Source organism: Myotis myotis, unplaced genomic scaffold, assembly GCF_014108235.1.
Source record: "Myotis myotis isolate mMyoMyo1 unplaced genomic scaffold, mMyoMyo1.p scaffold_m19_p_18, whole genome shotgun sequence".
In the NCBI taxonomy this organism is placed as follows: domain Eukaryota; kingdom Metazoa; phylum Chordata; class Mammalia; order Chiroptera; family Vespertilionidae; genus Myotis; species Myotis myotis.
In genome coordinates, this window is record NW_023416322.1 from 24,792,949 (window position 1) to 24,818,260 (window position 25,312).

The 25,312-nt window shown below is 43.2% G+C and overlaps 1 protein-coding gene across 1 annotated transcript in view; it reads left to right on the forward strand.

The window, feature by feature from the left end:
• The first annotated feature begins 3,265 nt into the window (after window positions 1-3,265).
• Window positions 3,266-25,312, forward strand: part of SLC9C2 (solute carrier family 9 member C2 (putative)) — a 56,889-nt gene continuing 34,842 nt past the window's right edge. Inside the window, exons 1-9 of the mRNA XM_036343901.1 lie at window positions 3,266-3,272; window positions 4,649-4,801; window positions 7,018-7,118; window positions 12,206-12,334; window positions 15,409-15,574; window positions 17,577-17,693; window positions 18,876-19,037; window positions 22,168-22,267; window positions 24,694-24,837. Coding sequence (XP_036199794.1) covers window positions 3,266-3,272; window positions 4,649-4,801; window positions 7,018-7,118; window positions 12,206-12,334; window positions 15,409-15,574; window positions 17,577-17,693; window positions 18,876-19,037; window positions 22,168-22,267; window positions 24,694-24,837 — 1,079 coding nt within the window. The remainder of the gene's footprint in view (window positions 3,273-4,648; window positions 4,802-7,017; window positions 7,119-12,205; window positions 12,335-15,408; window positions 15,575-17,576; window positions 17,694-18,875; window positions 19,038-22,167; window positions 22,268-24,693; window positions 24,838-25,312) is intronic.

The window sequence follows — 25,312 nt, forward strand, 5'->3', positions numbered from 1 at the left end:
AAAATCGGCCTCTCTCTCCTTTATTCACCTTTTAGTCATTATCCTCAGAGATGTGTAGCTTTCGATCTACTTGCTAATGCTGACTTCATGAAACTCTTTGTATTGGCACTTTATGCCCTTAATGGTTTCTTTACGTCAAGCATGTCAAACTCAAAGGCTAACACGGGCCAAATAAACGAGGTTTAAGTTTATGTGGGTCGGGAAAAAAAAAAAAAAGCTTCAATTTTCATAGAAACATAGGGTTGCCCTAGCTGGCTTGGCTCAGTGGATAGAGCATCAATCCGCAGACTGAAGGGTCCCAGGTTTGATTCCGGCCAAGAGCACATGCCTGGGTTGCGGGCTCGATCCCCAGTAGGGGGCGTGCAGGAGGCAGTCGATCAATGATTCTTTCTCATCATTGATGTTTCTATCTCTCTCTCCTCCCTTCCTCTCTGAAATCAATAAACAAATACATTTTTTAAAGAAGAAAAAGCTTAAAAAAAAAGAAACGCAGGTTTATTTTGATAGACATGCTGAATACAAAGGGCTGAAATAAACGAGTAATTGTTAACATAAAATAATAGAACATTTTAATAAAAATTAATATTTTTTCTTGAACGTTAACTTACCAGACACTAAATAACTTGCACAAAAAACGTAACACAAATAAACCTATTTTTCTTGTTCTCCGAAAACGAAATATTTCCTGTTGCGCACACCAATCAAGTCAGTCCAAGACTAATGACGTGCCAATCGGCTGCTAAAATATTCACTGCTGCCCTGACCGGTTTGGCACAGTGGATGGAGCGTCGGCCTGCAGACTGAAGGGCCCTGGGTTCGATTCCAGTCGGGGGCATGTGCCTTGGTTGCGGGCACATCCCTGGTGGAGGTGTGTGGGAGGCGGCTGATTGATGTTTCTCTCCCATCGATGTTTCTGGCTCTCTGTCCCTCTCCCTTCCTCTCAGTGGAGAATTGATGAAATATATTTAAAAAAATAAAAATAAAATAAAATAAAATATTCACTGCTAGTATTAGTGGAGAGGCACATAAGGGAAATGAATGCAACACAATTATAGTAATCAATCATTAGCCAACATTGAGTTATTAATCCTATATAATGAAAGGCTAATATGCAAATCAACCAAACAGGGGAACACTGGTAGCTATGACGTGCACTAACCACCAGGGGGCAGACACTCAACGCAGGAGCTGCCCCCTGGTGGTCAGTGCGCTCCCACAAGGGAAGCACTGCTCAGCCAGAAGCCAGGCTCATGGCTAGCGAGTGCAGTGGTGGTGGCAGGAGCCTCTCCTGCCTCCATGGCAGTGCTAAGGATGTCCAACTACCAGCTTAGGCCCGCAGAGAGCGGGCCTAAGCCCTCAGTTGGACATCCCCCAAGGGCTCCCAGACTGCGAGAGGGCGTAGGCCGGGCTTAGGGACCGCCCCCCCCCCAGTGCACGAAATTCGTGCATCAAGTCTCTAGTCTATAATAATAAATGCATAGTATGCTAATTAGACTGGATGTCTTTCCAGATGTCCTTCCGGATGACCTTCCAGATGAAGCCAGGACTGCAAGGGCAGCCTGGGTCCCGGGTGCCGGAGGGAAGCCGCTGCCAGCAGCTGGGGGAAGGAAGGTCTACTCTTGCACGAATTTCATGCATCGGACCTCTAGTTATATATAACAGGATATTGTAAAAATTAAGTTACAAAATTTTTATTAAAACATTTCTTACATACCGTTATATTGGCTGGGCTGCAAAAATATTCGTGGTGGGCTGCATGCGGCCTGCGGGCCACGAGTTTGACATGCTTGCTGTACAGTCTTATGAACTTTTCCCCTCTTACACCAGCTGCTGTGTCTGTTTTCCCTAAATTCATATGTTGAAATGTAATGCCCAATGCGATAGGTTAGGAGGTGGGGCTTTTGGGATGTGGTTAGGACATTCGGGCAGAGCCCTCATGAATGGGATTAGGTTACCTCTGGCACCGGGTGAGGTTATGGTCATCTGGGAAGCAGGCTCTCACCAGACACCGGATCTGCTGGCACCACGATCTTGAACTTCCAAGCCTCCAAACAGAAAGAAAGAAATTTTTTTTGCTTATAAGTTACCTGGTTTATAGTTTTTTTTGTTATAGCAGCCCAAGCAGACTAAGACACCACCTCCTCTTTTCCATCTTGCCTCCAGTTTGACTTCTCCAAAGTCAATCCTGTCTTCTAATTTTACATGTCAATTATACCTCAACCAGCTGGAAGCAAGAAAGGTAATCCTTATCCTTGGTGGAGCACTCTGTCACCCCTCACCACGACCTTCTGTATCCCTAACGTTAGGAAGAAGGAACCCTGCGTGCTTTGGGGGCAGCCATAGTGCTAATAACCTCATCCTGTGTTCCATGGGATCTTTCACACATTTGTCTCCCCTTGTGAATTGTGCACTTTTTGTGGGTAGGGGTTTTGTCTTCTCTTCATACCTAAAGAGCCGATAGTATGGTGAGTAAGTAAGAGTTGAATGAATTCTCGTTGGGTGCTGATTCGTAGAACTCACTGGGTCTCATTCATCAATAGAGCTTGGTCACCTTTATAAAAATGAGCCCCGGACCCCACTCTCCGTACTGTGCTGTGCCAGTGCCCCGCTCCACTCCCATTCCTCCAGCAGACAAGCTGCACACACCCAGCCTCAGGACAGTGTATCTCGTTTCTTCTGGGACGTTCACCTTGGACGCCACGTTACTGTTTAAGCATGTGAACATGGAGGGGTTCATTAGGTGTGACATAGGAACGAGAGCAGAATTTCATTGTGACAAAGTAACTTCCTTGAAAGTAAACTACAAATTAATGTTCATTGGGTTAAATTTATACTGAATTTGTTTTCAGTGATTAGGGTTGAGGCAAAAAGGTATAAGTTAGGCATCACAGAGCTTGGGGTGTATTTTTTTTCTCCAATGAAAGCAGGTGAGATTGTTTCTTCAAATTAAGGACCAAAAGCCAATGAAAAATAGGAGTCAAGGAGGACAATGGGAGAGAGACACTCCCATTGAAAAGGAAGGAGTGATAGAAAAAGAAAATGTAAAAGGATGAATGAAAAAGTCAGAGGGGAGACAAGGCAGTGCTGAAAAGGGTTAGGGTTGAACAAAGAAAAACAGTATATATATTTATTTATTTATTATTATTATTTTTTAATTTCTTTATTGGTTAAGGTATTACGACACATTTGTAATACCTTAACCAACAGAGTGTATATTTTTAAAAATTTAGGAGGAGGTTCATGGTCAATGACCATTTCAGCTATTATGTCAGGTAAGGAAAATCAGTTAAGACAGTTGTTGGGACAGACACAGCTTGAGCAGTAAGCAGTGTAAGCTTCCATGGAATTGGATCACTTAGCTGCTTCTGGGTTGGGGGTGGGGATGGTGTAGGTAGCCAATCAGAATGAAAGTGAGTTGGCAAGAAACCAATAGGAATCAGGCATGGAAGTGGCTTTCAGGGTGGTATCAGTTGGCAGTACTGACCCTGGCAAACAGAGGCAGAGCTGAGTGAGCTTTGCTCTTCGTGGTTTTTGACAGCCTCCCTCTGGTTTCAGTTCGGAACCGCTGAGCCTTGGCAGAAGATACCACTGGTCTTGGTAGTTTTGGAGAACTTGATTTGAGAGTGATGCTGGAGTGACAAGTGGCGACAGCAGGATGTGAAGATGACAAGGACCTGAAGACAGGTGAAGTGATTTGAAGATGTAGCATTTTGATTCTCATTTCTGGCCCACCCTCTGCTTCCAACGGGAATCATTGTGGTTTGTAGAGCAGCTCTAGATATTATTGGGGATACTTCAGGAACCTCCAGGAATTTTCAGGTTAAGACTAGCCACAAGGAAAAATAAAACAGAATGAGTCCTTCTCAGGACCGCCATGCAGGCTCTGTGCCACACAAGGGAACCAGCACACGGGGGTGGAGGCTGAAACCCAGGCTGTTTGTTGTTCAGATGCCAAGCCATGTGCCCTGGGGTCAGGAGAGGGGACTTTTCCTAATTCACTCGAAGACACCACATACTTTAGTTTTTTCCTTTGTTTTCGGGCTATTCATAGACCTCACCACCCCCACCTAACTGGTATGACTCAACTTTGACCTTGTTTCCCATTTGCCATTTTGGTTTTGGAGGGTCCTAGAGAGGAAAAGGGGCCATGGGATTGCAGTAGGAGAAGGGAATTCCAGAATGATTGGTACCCATGGAGGAAGTGCCCCTCACCGAGTTCAGTTCATCACATATTCAGGGAGAGCCTATTGTGTGCCATGAGCTGTGTCTACAGCCTTAAGAAAAATTAATATTCAGCCCCTAGCCCTTGTGTGCCCAGAGGGGAAGGCTCGGTATGACATTACCATATCAAACAGTGGGAAGTGCAGAAATTCACATGAGCCCTCCCCTAGGGACACACAGTGTCTGCTAAGCTAACACCGCTGTCTGTTTCCTGCACAATGTCCCGGGGCACAAGCTGCAACAGGAGGTGTGATGAGTGCCCTGTGGCGAGAAATGAGCTCGGATCTGAGTGAGGGCCAATCTTTGGTGGAAAGAATGTGTGTGCGTGGGCTCCTGGCAAGTCTCACTTTCTCCTTTTTGCATATTACCACAGGCTGGTCTGTCGTCGCGCAAGTATCAGTAATAACTCACCTATGAATTCCTCAAGGAAGAACTGAAAAAGCGGTGGCAAAAATGAATTCTACCTTCTTGGGGAGAGGAAGTGGTAACACAGCAGATTTACTCTGTGGAAGGTCGGCTGACTACACTTTTGTGCATGGGTATTTTCCAATGCTTGTGTGTTTCATTACTGTCTTGGGAGGTAGGTAGCGGCTTTTATTTATTATTATTTTTTAAAACATTTTTATTGATTTCAGAGAGGAAGGGAGGAGGAGAGGGAGAGAGAAAGAAACATTGATGATGAGAGAAAATCATTGATCTGTTGCTTCCTGAAGGCCCCCTACTGGGGATCAAGTCTGCAACCCTGGCCTGTGCCCTTGACTGGAATCAAACCTGGGACCTCTCAGTCCACAGGCCGATGTTCTATCTACCGAGCCAAGCCAGCTAGGGCTAGGTAGCAGCTTTTAAATTTCATCTTTCCTCTGCCCTTTCAGCCTTTGTCAATGCAGAAAGTATGCACAACTACATCAAAAGAAGGGTCCGCTGCAATCATAAGATGTGAGTGAATGCTGTCAGTCTAGCTCCCTGTAACTTCAGTAGCATCTACACTGTGTTCCTTTACTTGGTGATGTTGGCTGAACACAGTAGTGTGAAAGGCACAGGAGAAGAAGACAACCCTTAACCTTATGGAGCCCTCTCCTGGGGCAGTGGGCAAGCAGATCATCACAATACAATGTGCTCAGTGTAATAGAAGGCATGGTGGACCATCTCTATGCAGGAGGCCTTACACTGCCTGCCTACACCTGACCAAAATAGGCGGGATGAGGAGAGGGCAATTGGGGCAAATAGAACCTAGACATATGGTTCACAATTTGCATAGATGGAGTGGGAAGATGAACCACCCATACTAACCATGCTGAGGAATTAGGAAAGGTTTCCCAGGGAAGGGCCTCTTAAACAGTGATTAAGAGTTCAGCAGGTATGGTGAGCGATATTCATTCACATAAAACAGCATTTAAAAACGCAGGTGCTTGGTTCCCCCATTCAATGCTAGTGATTAGAGAAGTTTCTAGTTCCCTTTAAAAATGTTTATTTGGTGAAAATGTCAGCCACTTTAAAATCCTTTTTGGATGGATGGAACTAAAGAGCATTATGCTAAGCGAAATAAGTCAGTCAGAGAAAGATAAATGTCACATGATCTCACTCATTTGTGGCATATAATGAACAACATAAACTGAAGAACAAAAATAAAACCAGAGATACAGAAGCATTGAACAGACTGTACAACCCATGAGAGAAGGCAGGGGGTGGGGGGTGGGGGTTAGGGGGTAAGAGATCAACCAAAGGATGTGTATGCATGCATATGAGAAAAACCAATGGACACAGACAGTAAGGGGGATGAGGGCTTGTGCTTGGGGGAGGGGGTGGCAGGGGAGAGGTCAATGGAGGGAAAAAGGAGATTCATGTAATACTTTAAACAATAAAGAATTTTAAAAAATCCTTCCTGGAACTAGGAAGACTATAAAGAAGCAAACAATGAAGCGAACACACCTAAAAAACCTTCCATTTTACTCATTGTATTAGGTCTTTAAGATATTCACTAATGACCTGGTTTCCTGTTGCTACCGGGAGGTCCGGTGACCATGAATTTCATTAGTTCTAGATCTTCGATAAACCCAAAGAGATAAGTGCTCCACCAGTAAAGGGCATTGCAGAAATAGTTCGAGGAACATATCTTCCTCTGGCCTTACAAGTAAGAAGCAGCCAATAATATTTACTGATTTGGCTTGACCTGCAGTTCCCACTGTCAATAAATGCAGGAGCTGGGATGCCAGTGAATGTCACCTGAGGCACACATTAATTGGATTATAGCCTATATTTTATGTCTGGAGGCAGTGAATCTTAGAGTGGAGTTTCAAGGCACGAAAATGCACACAGACAGAGTTAGCAAGTATCTTTTGTTACTTACCCGGTGAAGGCAGTTTTCACTGTGGTTAGAACTCAGTTTAATAGTACTTCTGGCTTTTAGGAAAATTATGGAATCTATGCGGCTGTAGCTCAGGATGAGTAATTATTAATATATAGTGTACTCTGTAGATAGGGAGTTTGACTTTTCATAATTTCTCATCAGTAGATCCATAGGTAAGTGACACGGGGTGCGCAAATAGGAGGTTTTTGGCACTCCAGTATTTTCCAAATTCACCTGTAAGAGATACCTCATTATGTGTATCTTACATTTAAGAGGCAGCATTTGTAATGAAATGACATTCAGAGGAAGTTTTTTTCCCTGTTAATTATTTATTCATAATTATATGACACTCAGAGTAACTTTAAAATTAAATAACTAGAGCGAGGGGATATGAAACTGTTTTGAAACTATATATGATGTCTAAATAACACATCCATTTATTTCTTTAGGATTCCTGAGGTCCTTTATAAAGAATTCTGAAGTCATTGTCTTAGCAGTTCTCTCTCTAACAGGATTTGTGATAGGACACCTGGCCTACAGTTTTATTCAGGTGATGTATGTACCAGAAGCTAGAGAGTAAATAAAAAAACAGAGACACAAAACAAGATCTACTCCCGCCCATTCTGAATGCATGGATTTTTTTTATGTGAACAGCTGCTGAAAAACAATCATCTGGTAGTAACGTCTTTAAAAATGAAATACTATTCAGTAAAGGAGACACACATTAGAGGTGCTTGAGAAAAAGCACCGATCTGTAAGTGTGGACAATGTGACTGCATTCTTGGGTTCTTCATCGTCTTCCTTTGGAGCCCTGCCCTGGCTCCTGCCCTGGACATAGACTGGCTTTTTCCGGGCTGTTGTCTCCAATACCTGTGGAGACTCTGGTTCTAAAAAGCAGCAGCTATGACGAAGCATGGTTCCTCTTTTCTAACTGCCAGCTTCATGGGTAACATAGTATAATAGAAATATATATGACACACATCGTATACACTATAGATACCCTGAAAGATTTTTATTTATTTATTTTTTTTAAATTAAATCTTTATTGTTCAGATTATTACATTTGTTCCTCTTTTTTTCCCCCCCATAACTCCCCTCCTCCCAGTTCCCGCCCCACCCTCCGCCCTCACTCCCCACCCACTGTCCTCATCCATAGGTGCACCATTTTTGTCCAGTCTCTTCCCGCATCTCCCACACCCCTTTCCCCCCCAGGAATAGTCAGTCCATTCCCTTTCTATGTCCCTGATTCTATTATAATCAACAGTTCATTCTGTTCATCAGATTATTTATTCACTTGATTCTTAGATTCACTTGTTGATAGATGCATATTTGTTGTTCATAATTTGTTTGTTTTTTTAAATTTTCCCATTGTTTTTATTTATTTTTTATTATTTTTTTTAAAATATATTTTTTATTGATTAAGATATTACATATGTGTCCTTGTCCCCACGTTACCCTCTACCCCCCACCCCCCCCACCCCCGCTCATGCCCTCACCCCCCCGTTGTCCATGTCCATTGGTTAGGCCTATATGCTTGCACATAAGTCCTTTGGTTGATCTTTCCCCCTTACCCCCACCCTCCCCTACCTTCCCTCCAAGTCCCGACAGTCCAATCAATGCCTCTCCGTCTCTGGATCAGTCCTTGTTCATCAGCTTATGTTGTTCATTATATTCCACAAATGAGTGAGATCCTGTGGTATTTATCCGCTCTCAAGTTCCATCCATGCTGTGGCAAATGGTAAGAGTTCCTTTTTCTTCTTCCTCTTCTTAAAGAATACCTTTCAGCATTTCATATAATGCTGGTTTGGTGGTGATGAACTCCTTTAGCTTTTTCTTATCCGTGAAGCTCTTTATCTGATCTTCTATTCTGAATGATAGCTTTGCTGGATAAAGTAATCTTGGTTGCAGGTTCTTGCTATTCATCACTTTGAATATTTCTTGCCAGTCTCTTCTGGCCTGCATGGTTTCTGTTGAGAAATCAGCTGACAGTCGTATGGGTACTCCCTTGTAGGTAACTGACTGTCTTTCTCTTGCTGCTTTTAAGATTCTCTCTTTATCTTTTGCTCTTGGCATTTTAATTATGATGTGTCTTGGTGTGGTCCTCCTTGGATTCCTTTTGTTTGGGGTTCTCTGCGCTTCCTGGACTTGTAAGTCCATTTCTTTCACCAGGTAGGGGAAGTTTTCTGTCATTATTTCTTCAAAAAGGTTTTCAATATCTTGCCCTCTCTCTCCTTCTGGTACCCCTATAATTCTGATGTTGGTACGCTTGAAGTTGTCCCAGAGGTTCCTTACACTATCTTCATATTTTTGGAATCTCTTTTCTTTTTTCTTTTTCGGTTGGGTATTTTTTGTTTCTTTGTATTTCAAATCTTTGACTTGATTCTTGGGATCCTCTTTTCTGCTGCTGGATCTCTGTAAATTATTCTTTATTTCAGTCAGTGTATGCTTAATTTCTAGTTGGTCCTTTTTCATGTCCTCCATGGTCTCCCTATACTTATTGAGGGATTCATTAAATTTATCGGCGGTTTCCATAAAATTCTTGAAAAACCTTATAACCGTGGCCTTAAACTCTATATCCAATCGTTTGCTTTCCTCCATTTCTGCCATTTGTGACCTGTTTCTTTGTCTCCGCATTTTGGCAGCTTCCCTTTGTTGATAGAGTGGCCCTGTGCACCAGGTGTCCTGTAGGGCCCAGTAGCTCAGCCTCCCCAGTTACATAGGGTGGACACTCTTGGTGCACTCTTGGTGCCTTGGTTGTTGTAGAATCACTGGGAGGAATTGACCTCCAGGCCAATTGGCTGTGAGAATCAGCTGTGTCTAAAGTGGGAGAACTTCTGTGCTGAAGACACCCTTCTGGGGCAAGACTTGCTTCAGTGGGGCTTTGGTGCTCACTGAGTCTGCTCCCTGAGTGCGTCCCTTATGGATCTGAGGAGTTGCAGTCTGGATGGACCCCCTCTGACCACTGGGTACAGTGGCTCCTGGATCTAAGGAGGTGCTAATTCAGCCTCTGCCTGAGGCCACACAGCAGGAGCCACGAAGAGGCTCAGCTGTGAAGCAATGCAAGCCGCTGCGGGGCCTTGGGCCTTCTCTTGGAAGTTCCAGGTCTGCCTGGTTCGGCTGCAGTTAGGTACATTCACATGCAAAAGCCTCTGCCGCAGCCTGGGTGGGGCGGGGTCTCTGGGAGTCAGAGGGCGGAGAAAGCGGCCATGGCCGATTCTCCGCCCGGAGTCACGCGTCTCAGTGTTCCGGTAACGGCTGCAAGCACCTCTGAGGGAAAGCCGCCCTCAAGTTCGCTCGCTGCCGGACAGACCAGCTTCTCCCCGTATGAGACCTGGGTCCCCAGAGACTTCCCGGAACCGGAGTTCAGAGCCGTCGGGAGTTTGTGATTCAAAAAGACAGCCGCGTCCTCAGGCGCCACCCCCTTTCCTCTCGCGCGTGCCGCCGTACCTCTGCACTTCACCTCCGCAGCGCCTCTGGCTCTCAGCGTGCTTTTCTTTCCTTCTAGTTGTGGAATTTACACTCAGCCAGCCTTCCTGTTGTTCTGGATGATGTTTGCTCAGTCCTTTGCGGTAATTTTCAATTGTTGTGTGAGGCGATAATTTCCCGGTGTTTACCTATGCCGCCATCTTAGTTGCTCCTTGTTGTTCATAATTTGTATCTTTACCTTTTTCTTCCTCTTCCTCTTCTTAAAGGATACCTTTCAGCATTTCATATAATCCAGGTTTGGTGGTGATGAACTCCTTTAGCTTTTTCTTATCTGTGAAGCTCTTTATCTGACCTTCAATTCTGAATGATAGCTTTGCTGGATAAAGTAATCTTGGTTGTAGGTTCTTGGTATTCATCACTTTGAATATTTCTTGCCACTCCCTTCTGGCCTGCAAAGTTTCTGTTGAGAAATCAGCTGACAGTCGTATGGGTATTCCCTTGTAGGTAACTGAGTTTCTTTCTCTTGCTGTTTTTAAGATTCTCTCTTTATCTTTTGCTCTTGGCATTTTAATTATGATGTGTCTTGGTGTGGTCCTCTTTGGATTCCTTTTGTTTGGGGTTCTCCACACTTCTTGGACCTGTAAGTCCATTTCTTTCACCAGGTGGGGGAAGTTTTCTGTCATTATTTCTTCAAATAGGTTTTCAATATCTTGCTCTCTCTCATCTTCTGGCACCCCTATAATTCTGATGTTGGTACGCTTGAAGCTGTCCCAGAGGTTCCTTACACTATCCTCGCATTTTTGGATTCTTTTTTCATTTTGCTTTTCCGGTTGGGTGTTTTTTGCTTCCTCGCATTTCAAATCATTGACTTGATTCTTGCGCTCCTCTGGTCTGCTGTCGGGAGTCTGTATAATATTCGTTATTTCAGTCCGTGTATGCTTAATTTCTAGTTGGTTCCCCAATATAAGATCGAGGGTCTTATTAGTTTTCTTGTAGATCTCATTAAGTTTATCGGCGGCTTCTAAACAGTTCTTGAGAGACCTTAAAAGTGTGGTTCTGAACTCTATATCTTCCATTGACAATTTTGTCCTGTTTCTTTGTCTCCGCATTTTGTTATGCTTCCTTGGTGCACCCCCTAGTGGTCTTTGTTCGCAGTCTTATAGTTAAATCTTGATTGTTGTAGCTAATTCCACAGAGGGTTTGACCTCCAGGCCAAGTGGCTATGAGAATCAGCTGTGTCAGCAGTGAGAGAACTTCTGTCCTCTAGGGAGGTGCTAATCTAGCCTTTGCCTGAGGCTATCCGGCAAAAGCCTCTGTGCAGGGCTTGGGTGGGGCGGGTCGCACAGGATCAACAGGGTGGGCCGGAGAGAGCAGTTATGGCGGCTCTCAGTCCTGTCCCCAGGGGCTCTGCCTCTCTGAGTCCCAGCACCCACTGCAAAGCTCAGAGAGAAAGCTGCACTCGCTCTGACCGAAGCCAGACAGTCCCGCTTCTCCCGTTTGAGTCTGGGTCCCTAAAGTCTCGCCCGGATCTGGAGCTCAGAGTCTGCGACTCCCTCCCGATTGAAAACGCCAACCGCGCCCTCCGCCGCCAGCCCGCTCCGCGCACTCCGCACCTCAGAATTTGACTTCAGCACTGCGCCTCCTCTGAGTGTCCCTATGCATTTCTCTTTCCTCCTAGTTGTAGGACTTCCACTCAGCCAGCGTTCCTGTGGTTCTGGGTGATGTCCCTTCCGTTTTTTGGTTTCACTTTTGAAGTAGTTGTTCAAAGCAGCAAACTCCGGCGTTAACCTATGCCGCCATCTTGGTTCAATACCCTGAAAGATTTTTAAATCCTGAGCAAATGTCTGTGCAAGGGTTTCCCCCCCCCCCTTAATGCAAATTAGAATAAATCTCTAATAAGAAATACTTATCTGTGGACCACCTAAAATCATCTCAGACATCACCAATGGTAGGGGTTTCGCTTTTGAAAACGCTGATTACTTAAATAAGCAGTATGCCTGCAGCCCAAGCCCACACAATTCTCACTGAATAGGGTAACACATATAACAGATCAAGAAATCTCACCCCTGGCCTCCAGGACTGGCCTTGCAGATCATCCCTCATACATTGCAAATCGGATTATCCTAAAATATGTTGATTGACAGACCTTCAACCCACTTTCTAATACTTCAAAATGGCAGCAAACTAATTTGTTTGCTTTTGTTGATTTAGATGCACCAAGTTGTCTATTCTCTTCTAAGAACTCCAAGTTTTTCACTTTATTGTTATGTTTCACCTTTAATTATATTTATGGCTGCCTTGGACGTGGACTTTTATATCCTCAAGAATGTGCTTTGGCAGGTAAGAACACATTTTTAAAAGAAGTTATAGTCGCCCAGCCAGCCTGGCTCAGTGGTTGAGCGTTGACCTATGAACCAGGAGGTCACAGTTCAATTCCCAGTCAAGGGCACATGACTGGGTTGTGGGCTCCATCCCCAGTGGGGGGCGTGCAGAAGGCAGCCAATCAGTGATTCTCTCTCATCATTAATGTTTTTATCTCCCTCTCCCTCTCCCTTCCTCTCTGAAATCAATAAAAATATATATATATAAAAAAAGAAATTATGGTCAATTCTTATTCATGTTGACCGAGAATATGATTGTCTGTAAAGAAAGGTACTAAGTCACAAATCCCACACTTTTAGTTGTTGTGCCTTCCTCATTCTGCAGAACCAGTAATTGGAGAGAGTTGAGGGGAGGGAGGAGGGATGACTATTTGCTGAGGGACCACTGTGATTGAGTAAACATCATCTCTATTTGACGTATAAACAGACTGTGGTTCAGAGGTCACAAACAGGCCGATAAATGGTAGAACCTGGATTCTAATTTCACAGCTGACTTAATCTCAACTGTATCCGTAGATACAGCTTTTGTTGCTAAGACTGGTTTTTTTTTTTTTTTTTTTTTTTTTTATGTGCCTTCTCTCTTTTTTTTCTTAACCATACTTGCCAGACTAATTTATTTTTCCTTTCAAATAACATTTTATTTTCTTTGGTTTGGTTTTGATCCCCTCCCCTAACATCTTGAGTTAGATAGTAGTTGTTTGATTTTTAGCTTACTTATTTTTGTACTTTGTACATTTAAGGTTTTAAATTTTTCTATAACTACTCTTTTAGTGTAATCCCACATGATTTGATTATTAGCATTTTTATTATCATACAAATCCTACCTTTTATTGTACTTTTTCCTTAACCTGTTAATCATTTTGAAATTATTTAAAAATTTCCAAATATGGCTTTTTATTATGATTTCTTTCCCCACAGTGTAGCCAGAGAATGTGCTTTGCATATCAACTCTTGTGATTTGTGGAGATTTGCTTTGCGGCCTAGTACCTGATCAGTTTTCCAAAATGTTCTGTTTGTTTTCCAAAAATGTATATTCTCTAATTGTTGAGTACAGGGTCTGAACTTATTCAGTAGATTGTTTTGTTACTTATGAAGTTTGGTATGGTAATCAAATATCACTCAGCAACAAAAAAACAACAATTGACAGGAACAACATGGAAGAATTTCAAATGCTAGAGAAAGAAACTCAGACTCAAAGGCCACATGCTGTGCAATTCCATTCATACGCCTTCCTTCTAGTAACGGCAACACTCTAGGTTTGGAGAACACTTCATTGGTTTCCAGGGACTGGGGATGAGGGAAGAAATTAACTACAAAGCAGTGTGGGATATTTTTGAGAGTGATGGATCTGGTTTATTTTTAAAAAGATTTTTAAAAATTGATTGTAGAGTGAGGAAGAGGGAGAGAGAGAGAAACATGAATCGGTTGCCTCTTGCACATGCTCGGACTGGGGACCGAACCTGCAACCTAGGTATGTGCCTTGACCAGGAACTGAACCCACCTTTTCAAGGTGCCTGGGACGATGCTCCTACCAATTGTGCCACCCGGCCAGGGCTCTGCTCTGTTTTTAACTGTGGTCGTGGCTAAGTGACTGCATGCGGTTGTCAAAACTCATGTAACAGTACCCCCAAAAGAATGAATTTTACTGTTTTTGAATTAAAGATAAAATTTTAAAAATCAAAGGAAATAGATTTGGCTTTATTTCTCCCAGATAGTTTTTGTACTCTGCAGTGAGCATGCTTTCCCTTTGCTTTTTCTCACGCTTTCTTCTCTTCTCAATCAAGTTGATTCACTTTTCTTTATATATTTTTTGTCTCTTCTATTTCCATTCTATTTCTGTTTCTGAGGCAGCCACTGCCGATTGCCTATTTGGTATGTATTATCCCTTTCCCCTCACTAACAGGAACTTACTACTGTTTGTTTGGTATGGTAGTGGGCCCACTATAAGTACCACATTATCTAGCATCTCTGACATATGTGGTAGCCTTAGAAGAGTTTGGCCATTGGAATGTACTATACAGAGGTTTGCTAAATAAGGTTTCTTCTAGAATGTCCTTAACCAGGGATCCTGGCCAGCTGGCATGTACTTTTGGCCCTTTGCTGTCCTTCTCTTTCTACCTGGAGCCCAGCAGATGGTGATACTGAGGAAACCAGGAAATGTTTTACACAGCCGCAGGAGAAGTTTGCATCCCATTTTAAGATCATTTTGATATTGAGAACTCTTGAGCTGGAAGAACAAGAAATATTAGGGAATTGATCTTTTCACAATAAGATAGACTCTCACTTGTTTGGAAGGGATGGTTTCTTTGAGGTGGGTAAACTAGATTACCTTTTGAAGTGATCTTCCAGAGGAATTATATAAAATACTAGAGGCTCAGTGCACAAATTCATGGACAGGTGGGGTCCTTCGGCCTGGCTGGCAATCGGGGCCAATCGGCGCCGATGGAGGCTGGCCAACCAGGGAGGGACCTCGGGAGGGCTCCAGGGTGTGTCCGGCCCTCTTGCCCAGTCCCAGTCGGCCAGACCCTAGCAGCAAACTAACCTACTGGTCAGAGTGTCTGTCCCCTGGTGGTCAGTGTGCATCATAGCAACTGGTTGGGTGGTCCAATGAACAGTCAACTGGTCAGTTGGACACTTAGCATATTATGCTTTTATTATATAGGATGTAACCAGCCCTAGCTAGTGGCTCAATGGTTAGAGTGTTGGCCCGTGGACTGAGGGGCCAGGGGTTCAATTCCAGTCAAAGGCATGTGTCTTGGTTGCAGGTTTGATCCCTGGCCCCAGTCGGGGTGCGTGCAGGAGGCAGCTGGTAGATATGTCTCTCTCATGTCAATGTCTCTTTCTCTCTCTCTTTTTCTCCCCTTCCCTTCTACTCGCTCTAGAAAGCAATGAAAAAAAAAAAATATCCTCTGGTGAGGACTAACAATAACAACAAAAAATATGTAACCAGGATCTGATTCTTCCGTAAGTACATGGAAGTCATGCTATTTTTAGCTGTTGAAACTAATACTATGTAATGAATTGGTTCCACAGGTCTTATTAACAGGATTTATCAGCTTCTCTACGGCATTCATCATAGTCGGGTACGTGGTTATAAAATTCAATAAGGCTTCGTGGGATCTGCAATGCTGCCTGCTCTTCAGCATGACCCTGGGCATCATCGACCCTATTCACTCTGTGAACACACTGAAAACGATCGGTATGTAGGATGTCCTGCTCTCCGATACCTCGAAGAAACGATGATAAATTACCTGCTTCTGATTATATTTTTCTTGCGCAAATTGTGCATCCCGCGGAGTAGATGTTTAGGCTGCTATTCTTAGGGCCTTGGTTGACTTGAAGGGCACAATGCAAATAAGGCCACTCAGGATCTGAGTTAAATAACACCAATTCTAATCTCAAAGGATTTTTTTCCCCCAAAAAGAAGGTGATAAAAATTAGCATTCTTCTACCGTTCTACTGAATTCTCAGCTATAGAGACTGTGCTTTATGCCACTGAAACGTTTTCAAGGCCTCGCTACCTCTTGTTGGAACTCCATTTTGGATGAGCTAACCTTGGGCAGGTGGCTGTGGTTGATTTAAAGGAAACGGGGTAAGAATATAGTCTGGTAACTATGTTATTCAATACAAGCATCCCATCTTATCTTATTTGGTAAAAGATGATTTCACGCTGAAATATCTCCCTTTTGTCACATTTTATTAACTCAGCAATACACACATGAAATGGTTAGATGCTATGGTTTTGGTTTCGGACTCAGACATATGTCCCTAACCAATTTTCAGGCAGTGGTTCTATTTTGTGGAAATATATTGCCTTATGATTGGAGTGGGAGGCCTCCAAGCTTTCTAGCAAGTGATATTCCCATTTTTACACCCATTTATCCTTACAGTTGGGAAAACATAGGAGGTTTTAAGACACTTGTGATGGTAATATTCTAAATCCTCAAAGAATCTGGTCCTGTCCTCTTTTCTTTCTCTTTATTTTCCAAGTACAATTTTTTTCTATCTTTTCTTCATCTGTCCTTCTCTTTTAGTCATTGGCATTTCCCCCTTGTTTTACTCAACTCCTTCTCTTCCTGCTCCCTTTTTTGCAGTCTCTTGACTCTAAGTGGCTATAATACACTATATACTATAATTACTTATTGCAGCTTCCATATTAAGAAATGTTTTCAGCAAAGGAGTAGAATAGAAAGCCTTCTATTTCTTGAAAAGAAAACTAGCAAAAGTATTTGGCTCTTAGTTGGTATTTTCTTTGTGTCAAAAATGCTCAGGTGGTACATGGGTTCTGGATCCAATAACCTTTTTTCCTAGTAAGACAAATTTGCCTATTCTGGCCATTTCATATAAATCAAACCAATGTGTGATTTTTGTGTCTGGCTTCTTTCACTTAGTGTAATGTTTATAAGGTTCATCCATAGCTGCAAACATGTATCAGTCAGAACTTCATTCCTTTTGGTGGCTGAATGATATTCCATTGTAGGGAGAGACTACAGATGTTTATCCATTCATCAGCTGATGGACTGTGGGTTGTTTCTACTTTTTATTATTATTATGAGTAATGCTGCTGTGAACATTCATGTACAGATTTTTGTGTGGACACATTCAATTCTCTTCAATGCATGTACAAGAGTAGACTAGCTGGGTTGCATGTTGTACTTATTTCTAAGATGTGATTCTTTTGAGTCAAATTATTCATGTTTACTCAAGCCAAATGTAGTGTCCTGAGAAGTGTCTTGTCTCAGTCTGAAGCTCAAACCTGGCTTGAGTCCATGGACACTTCAAGGAGCACCATGGCTGTGTCCCTTTGCCATTAGAGATATAGAAGGCACAGTGGAGGAATTAAAAACTGGTGACGGCCCTAACCGGTTTGGCTCAGTGGATAGAGCGTCAGCCTGTGGACTGAAGGGTCCCAGGTTCGATTCCAATCAAAGGACATGTACCTTGGTTGCGGGCATATCCCCGGTGGGGGGCGTGCTGGAGGCGGCTGATCGATGTTTCTTGCTCTCTATCCCTCTCCCTTCCTCTCTGTAAAAAATCAATAAAATATATTTAAAAACAAAACAAAACTGGTGACTGTGACTGTCTTACAGACCTATCCCAGGCATGGCTGCCTTCTTTTGTTTCTAGCATATGTTTTCTCTTCTGTCTTTGTGTTTCTTGTGCAAGAGCATCATTTTCATGGACCATATTTCCTTTTCCAGGCATTTCCAAAATGTATACTGATATCATCCGAGGAGAATCCATGATCATCTGTGGCGTCACAAGCATTTTTTTTGGAATTCTTCGGAACAACTTAGTTCACATGTTCGTGTTTAGGGGTAGGAACATTTATTTATTTATTTATTTGGTCTGTATATTTTCTTAAAATTGTGCTTGCCAGGTGCATTTCAGTTCATACTGAAATTAAAGCACATTCGAGATGTCTTTACCTCTTTTTCTATACTTACTCTTGGACCAATTAAAATAGTATATCGGGCAACAAGAAAATAACTACAGGCCATCTCAGTCTTTTCTTGGACACTAGGGGGGAAAGAGTTAAATTTTTTCATCTCCCTCAATATGCATTTACACATGTACATGTGTGGGTGCACACCCACACACAAACACACACATTTTCCCGCTTGGCTCAGATTTCCTTCTTTCCTGGATCAACCCAGATCTCAGAGGCTGGATGTGAAGATCTGGCGTGGCGCTGGTGAAAGCAGAATGGCTCAGGGCAGTACTGGAGTGTCAGGGCCTTGAAGCACTAATAGTCAGATTCATGTGATTCAAGTTCACTGGGCTGTAGAGCACATGGTCTCGCGAGGTTTCCAGATATGGTCAGAGCAGAGCAGAAAGGGAAAACAATCACAGCATGAAGAAGCAAAAGGCATCCATCCTCCTGAAATGTAGGAAGAGAGAGGGCTAGGAGGAGAAAGAAATGCTGGGGATACAGAGGCGTTGGTAGTGCTTCTTGACAGGCACGTAGGATGGGGCAATCTTTGTTGTTTAGAACTGCCCGTGGCATTGCCTGAAACCTGCTGACTAACTGTCACTACTGTCCCCAGTTATTGTGACTTTAGGAAATTTCCCTCTCTAGTTCTCAGATGCCACCCGGGCTGGGGGCAGGGGCCACAAAGGGACTGCAGGTTGGTGAGGGTCCTGGACAAGGTTTGGTTGGCCCTGACATAGTTTGTAAAACATTTGAATTTGAATGGACATTCCGGTATCTTTTGGATGGACATTCACTTTCCAGCTTGTCATAGGCTTTTCACAGAACTCTGCCAGACTGGCTCCTGGGGGCTGTCCTTGGATGAACAAACCTCAGGCTGCAGAGGGCGAGGGAATATCTCCAGAGAGTCTCTCTCGTCAGCCTTTCATGGGAAACTCCCATCTGCTGAAGATCAAGGTCTCCACTCAAAAAATGAGCAAACCGAAGTGGGTAGACCCAAATACCATCAACAAAAGAAACAAAAGTTATAGTTCAACTTTTTTTTTTTCTCATTTTCTTTTCTTTTTAGAGTTCCATGTACTCCTGGACTTTATCTTCCACATTTTCGGGAGCATACTGGTTGGATATTGGAGTGCGAGAATCATTCAGTTCATTCTGACCGACCTATTTAGCAACACGCTGACTAGCATCATTCTTTGCGTTTCAATGGTGTACATGACTTTCTACATTGGTAAGGCAGAACCAAATACAAAAAGTGCTGTCCTCAGTGTGAACTTCATACATCTCTATTTTCCCTTGACCTTGAATCCAGTTGCCTTTTCCCAGCCGCTTCCCCCTTGTGGCTCTTCTGTGCATCTTGTCATCTTATCTTCCTGCCACCTCCAGCTCTTCCCTGGTCTCTCTTAACATCCCCTTAATTTCAACTCCTCGTCCCTTCCTTCCACATTCTCTGTGTGGTGACTCTCTTATTCTTTCTGAGCCCCACCGTTGGACCTTACATTAGTCATCGGCAGTCCCTGCAGAGGAATCAGCTCTGCCCGATTCCTGCTCTGACCCTCAGCAACCCACCTCTCAAAGGAGAACCTTGGGGGAGGTGCTCAAGTCTTTAATTCAACAAGCACCAGACCGATGGGGACTGTAGACGTGGCGCCCCTCACCTGAAGCGAGAGGGCAGGAAAGGAGAGGGAGGAATCAGGCACGTGTGTGTCTGACAGAGTGGAGTAATCACATCGGCACACCTCCCACCATCACCTGCCAGTCTAGTCCAGTGAGAGTGGGAGAGTTTCCTAGTATACTGGCCTCACCCAGGTCACCAGGCCCAGAGAGCCATAGAGACTCTAGTGACACAGGCAAATTCGGCTGCCCTCCCTCACTTCACACAGGGGACAGACTCCATGCACAAAAGGCCTTGGTATTAAGAGATAATTAATATCCTGTTACCTAAACATGACTTCCTCTACACCAGTGGTTCTCAACCTTCTGGCCCTTTAAATACAGTTCCTCATGTTGTGACCCAACCATAAAATTATTTTCAGTGCTACTTCATAACTGTCATGTTGCTACTGTTATGAATCATAATGTAAATTTCTGATATGCAGGATGGTCTTAGGCGACCCCCGTGAAAGGGTCGTTCGACCTGCAAAGGGGTCACGACCCACGAGTTGAGAACCGCTGCTCTACACCGAAGAAGCGCCCCTGGGTGTTGCTCACTGTCCTGAATCAGTCAGTAAAACTTACAGAACACATTCACTGGAGGGGCATTTCCTTCAACTTCCTGTGAATCCTTTATGGATGCCTTAAATGTCTGAAGGAAGTATTTTTAATTTAGTGTATCCAGTGTTTCCCCTAGACCAGGAGTTCTTTGAGGTGGAGGCTGTCTCTCATTCCTCTTTACTCCTTCTCTTTTCTATGTTTCCCCAGCCACGCCCAGCGCTTGCCATATGTCCATTAATAATTGAACACATGCTGGTTGAATACACAAATGTTCGTCTGTGAAGAGCTTTGGAGTTAGGCGGATTGGAGTTCGAATCCCAGCTTCGCCATTTATTAGCTCGTGACTTTGGAATGTTTCTTAACCTCTCTAAACTTGAGTTAATTCCCTCATCTGTAAAAGGGATACAGTAACACTACCTTCGTAGGAGGATTGCAGGCAGTAATGAGATAAAGTGTGCCATGTGGCTCGCTCATGCTGGTGTGTTGGAGGCAGCTCTGACCTGTTTGAGAGCTGAGTGCATGCACCTCAGCCTTTAAAATACATTTAATAAATGTACATGCTTATATTAATGTAGGCATTCGTGCCATATATTCCTATAGCAATGGGATTACACTAAATAAGATGACATCAGTTTTAAGATAAAGTTGTTCAGTGGTTCCCTCATTGCAGATGCTGTCTCTAAGCAGTGACTGTTTCTGAAAAAGACTATGATGAGCTTTAAAATCTAGTAATACTAATTATAGGAAATTGGAAATAAGATTTTGAAAGACATTTTCCCTATCATCACAGTTCCCAGCACAACTGGTTTTACTGTCGTTGTTACTTATCTTAAATTCCGTTTAAAAGTATATAAAAAGAAATCCAAAGCGGATTTAAGGGATGAGATAAAACAAAGGAAAAATAAAATCCTGTTCAAATTAGTGAACGGTGTTGATTTACTCAGCAGTAAAGCCAGGCTGTAAAAACTGATAGCATAATAAGAATAATGATGATCATTTATTCATTCTCTTAAAAGTGCGCTGAGCACTTTTCACATTAACGAATTTAATGCTCACGGCAGGTCTCTGAGGTATTGCTCTCTTACAGATGCAGGATGGAGAAAGTGGGGCGGTCACCTTCCCAGAGCAACCAGCTCTGCCCTGCTCCAAAGCACTTCCTTTCCTTTCTTTCTGCCCGATGTTTATAAGGTTCCAGCCGAAGGTTCTACAGCAATGATGGCAAACCTATGACACGCGTGTCAGAGGTGACAAGCGAATTCATTCTTTGGTTGATTTTTCTTTGTTAAATGGCATTTAAATATATAAAATAAATATCAAAAATATAAATCTTTGTTTTACTATGGTTGCAAATATCAGAAAATTTCTATATGTGACACGGCACCAGAGTTAAGTTCGGGTTTTTCAAAATGCTGACACGCCGAGCTCAAAAGGTTCGCCATCACTGCTCTACAGCCTAGAACTGTTGTCATTTATGGTATTCAAACGTCCTTTGTAGCTGCTTTTCCTGCCCTAGACTATACTGACACAGCTGTTTAGAGCCCAAGGAATGACAGTTACAGGGGAGTCTGTATCATGCAAAAGAACTGCCAGCTTCAGGACCTGCAGCCACTTGGACCACAACCCCTAGGACACCCCTGAGGTGCTGGGCAGAGGCTGTTACACTATTTTTCTATTAGCCCTATCCTCAATGACCATCTACAGCAGGGGTTGGCACTACAGCTCGTGGATCAAATATTCCTATTTTTGCATAGCGCACGAGCCAAGAATAGTTTTTACATTTTACAATGGTTTTAAAAAAAACACAACTCAAAAGAAAAATATATTGTGGCATGGGAAAGTTATTTCAAATTCAAGTTCCTGTGTCATGATTTATTGGACACTCACTCATTTACATGTTCCCTGTGGCATTTATGTACTACAACAGCTGAGTTGAGTAGTTTCAACAGGGACCACTTGGCCCACCAAGACTACTTATCATCTGGTCATTTACAGAAGGGATACCCTTGAGCTACAGGATTAGGCCAATCCCTTGAAGCAACTTTCCAAGAAATATTACTCTTATGTTCCGCACCAGTCCTTTACTCAAGATAAAGTACCTCAATGTGCAGATTTGAATGCAACTAACTTTATTCATTTTTTTCTCCTAGTGGAATTTTTAAAATTGTCAGGGATGGTCGCTTTGATCACTGTAGGACTGAATTTAGATTCCTTAAGCTTTAAACCGAGGATGGAGATAATAATAACTAAGTAAGTCTCCTATTGTGTGCTTGGTATAGATCTCATAGAAATTTAGTGCTTAAGTGGCCCTGCACTTCCTGGATACTAATAAAACTCCCTTTTTATAACTTTTTTTCTACCTTTTCATTAAAAAAAAAAAAATCCTCACCAGGGGATATGTTTGCATGATTTTTAGAGAGAGAGGAAGAGAGAGAGATAGAGAGAGAGAGAGGGAGAGAGAGAAACATCGATGTGAGAAACATCTATCAGTTGCTCTTCTATGTGCCCCAAATGGTGATTGAACCCGCAACTTGGGCATGTGCCCTGATTACAAATCGAACTGTGATCTCCTGATTCATAGCTTGACGCTCAACCACTAAGCCATGCCAGCTGGGCAAGATTTATTTTTTTAATGTAAAGACTATGCATTGTTCTGAAATTATAGCCTTCCTACCTTTTTGGTATTTAAAATGTTCTTTCTTTTATGAAAGTCCTGTGATAAAAGATTGTACTTTTTTAATAGCTCTAGTTGGCAAATTTGTTAAATTGGCTTTTAAAGTCCAGAAGCTTGGGAATAACTAATTCATAAAACATATACTTTTTGTCTGAATTTGGACAGTTTCTGAGCTCAGTTGTGCTGTCTGTCAGCATCATTCTAAATTATTCTCTTGATTTAATTGTTTATTCTTTCACCTATTCAACCAATCATTGTTTAATGCAGTGGTTCTCAACCTTCTGGCCCTTTAAATACAGTTCCTCATGTTGTGACCCAACCATAAAATTATTTTCAGTGCTACTTCATAACTGTAATGTTGCTACTGTTATGAATTGTAATGTAAATATCTGATATGCAGGATGGTCTTAGGCGACCCCTGTGAAAGGGTCGTTTGACCACCAAAAGGGTCGCGACCCACAGGTTGAGAACCGCTGGTTTAATGTCTGCTATGACCCGAACATTGTATCTTAGGTTTGGGCCATGAAAATAAGTCCTTCTCAGAAGACACTCATTGTTAAGTGGTGGGTGTGTTGATGTAAGAAACTAATAATAAGTGAAAATAATTATATGTTCATTGGGATCCTACTATATATAAGGTATGTATTTTTAAGGTCCTGTAGAGACATTTTAAAAAGCATTCTACTCAGTTATTTCTTCATTTCTAAATTTTCAGAAAATTAAGCATTGGGATTTGCAGTCCCACTCATACCCTTCCCTTCTAGTTCTTTTAAAAATATATTTATATTGATTTCAGAGAGGAAGGAAGAGGGAGAGAGATAGAAACATCAATGTTGAGAGAGACACATTGATTGGTTGCCTTCTGCATGCACCCCAACCAAGCCTGCAACCTAGGTACGTGCGCTCTTGACTGGAATTGAATCTGGGACCCTTCAGTCTGCAGGACGACGCTCTATCCACTGAGCCAGACCGGCTAGGGCCCTTCTAGGAGTTCTGAATCAACTGAATCAAAAGATTGGATTCAGACAGAGAACCAGACTGTCTGCTTAATTGGAGTAAAGCTGGATCAGAGCACATGGCTTATACCTGCAGCTAACAGGAGGCCTCCTAAGTGTGGAAACTGAGACTCACATACAGGGAGGCTGGGCTCCCTGTAGGTGGGTCTCACCAAGTCAGCTGAAGGGGAAAGTCCCATTAGAGGGTCCAAGAGGAGGTGAGATCTGAGATCTGCCTGTAGAGGTCCGACCTGGCCCTGACCCCAGGCGTGTCACCACATGGACACAGCCCAGCCCCAGGCCCTAACCTCTGTGCTCTGGTCTACTCCGTAAGAGCCTTTGAAGGTGGGTGGGGCCGCACGTAGGTTTTTGGAAAGCAATCTGGGTGATCCTTACTGCTCTTCTCTGCTTACAAATGGTGTAGGTCATGGGCACTGGAGGGATTCAGAGGAGGATCACCTCCAGAGACAGCGCTTAGCATGGTTTTGTGAAGAACACAGAAGTAGAGTTAGCGGTGCAGGAAGTTAGGAATTCAGTAGAAGCAGACAGGAGACCCTCAAGGTAAGGCTCTTCCATGCGGATCGCAAAGGAAGAAGTTATGCAGTGGGCATGGAGGTGGGTCCAGTCAGCTCTCTCAAAGTCAAGGTGACCCAGGTGTGGCTGTGGCAGGCCCCCAATTGATATGCTGCCAGCTGATCTCAGCAAAACTGCCACAGCACTGACCTGAGGGTGGGGCAGGGGGTCGGTATCCTTATCTTTCTGCCTTGCTTTTATTACGTTGCTGAGAGAGGTGGCCTACGGGTGTTGGTGCGATGAGGGCCACGGAGAACATGGAACTGGGCGGTTCCAGTTCCCACAGATACTTTTGATGCTGCTTGTGACAGTGATAGAGGCAAGGAGCTTTTCCAGGACAAGCGTGGCAGATACATGGCAACTGCTGCTTTGTGAGAAGGAAGCTATTTAAAAAACACGCTACTTAAACATGATTTCCTTTCCATTCACCCTAGGTTCTTAATAATGTTTACATCTGTGTTCCAACAATTAATATACACTTTCTTTGGCATCGTAATTGGATGTGGAGAAAACAACTATTTTAAGTTTCACACACTAAATTTCACGTTGGTCTTATTTATCACAGTGAACTTTGTAAGGTAAGAATTGTGTTTTAAAGTTCGCTTCCTGGTCTTCCAAGCTCATAATTACAATTGGGAAGCAGTGGGTTCCAGCACAGAAAAGCTCTGGATGTGCAGCCGGGAAGCCTGTATCGTGGTCAAAGTCCTGGCGATAGCTTGCTGAGCCACGAGGGGTGTGGGTGTCTATTCACTGGTCAAGATTCCACCTGTAACAGGAGAAGGGGCAAGGCAGAACAGCAGCATCCGCATAACCCATGAGCTTGGTAGGAATGCAAATTGATGGGCCCATCCCAATCATCATCCAGAGTTGAATCTCTGGAGATGAGATTCTGGAAGCTGTTTCAACATGCTTGTTAAAAGTTTGAGCATCACTGGACCAGATTAATGGCTCCTAACGTTTTCGTTGACTTTCACCATCACTTATTATCACCATAGCTAGGCTAAAGCCATTTATTAAGCAGTTACCATGTACATTAGGCCACTAATTTGAATA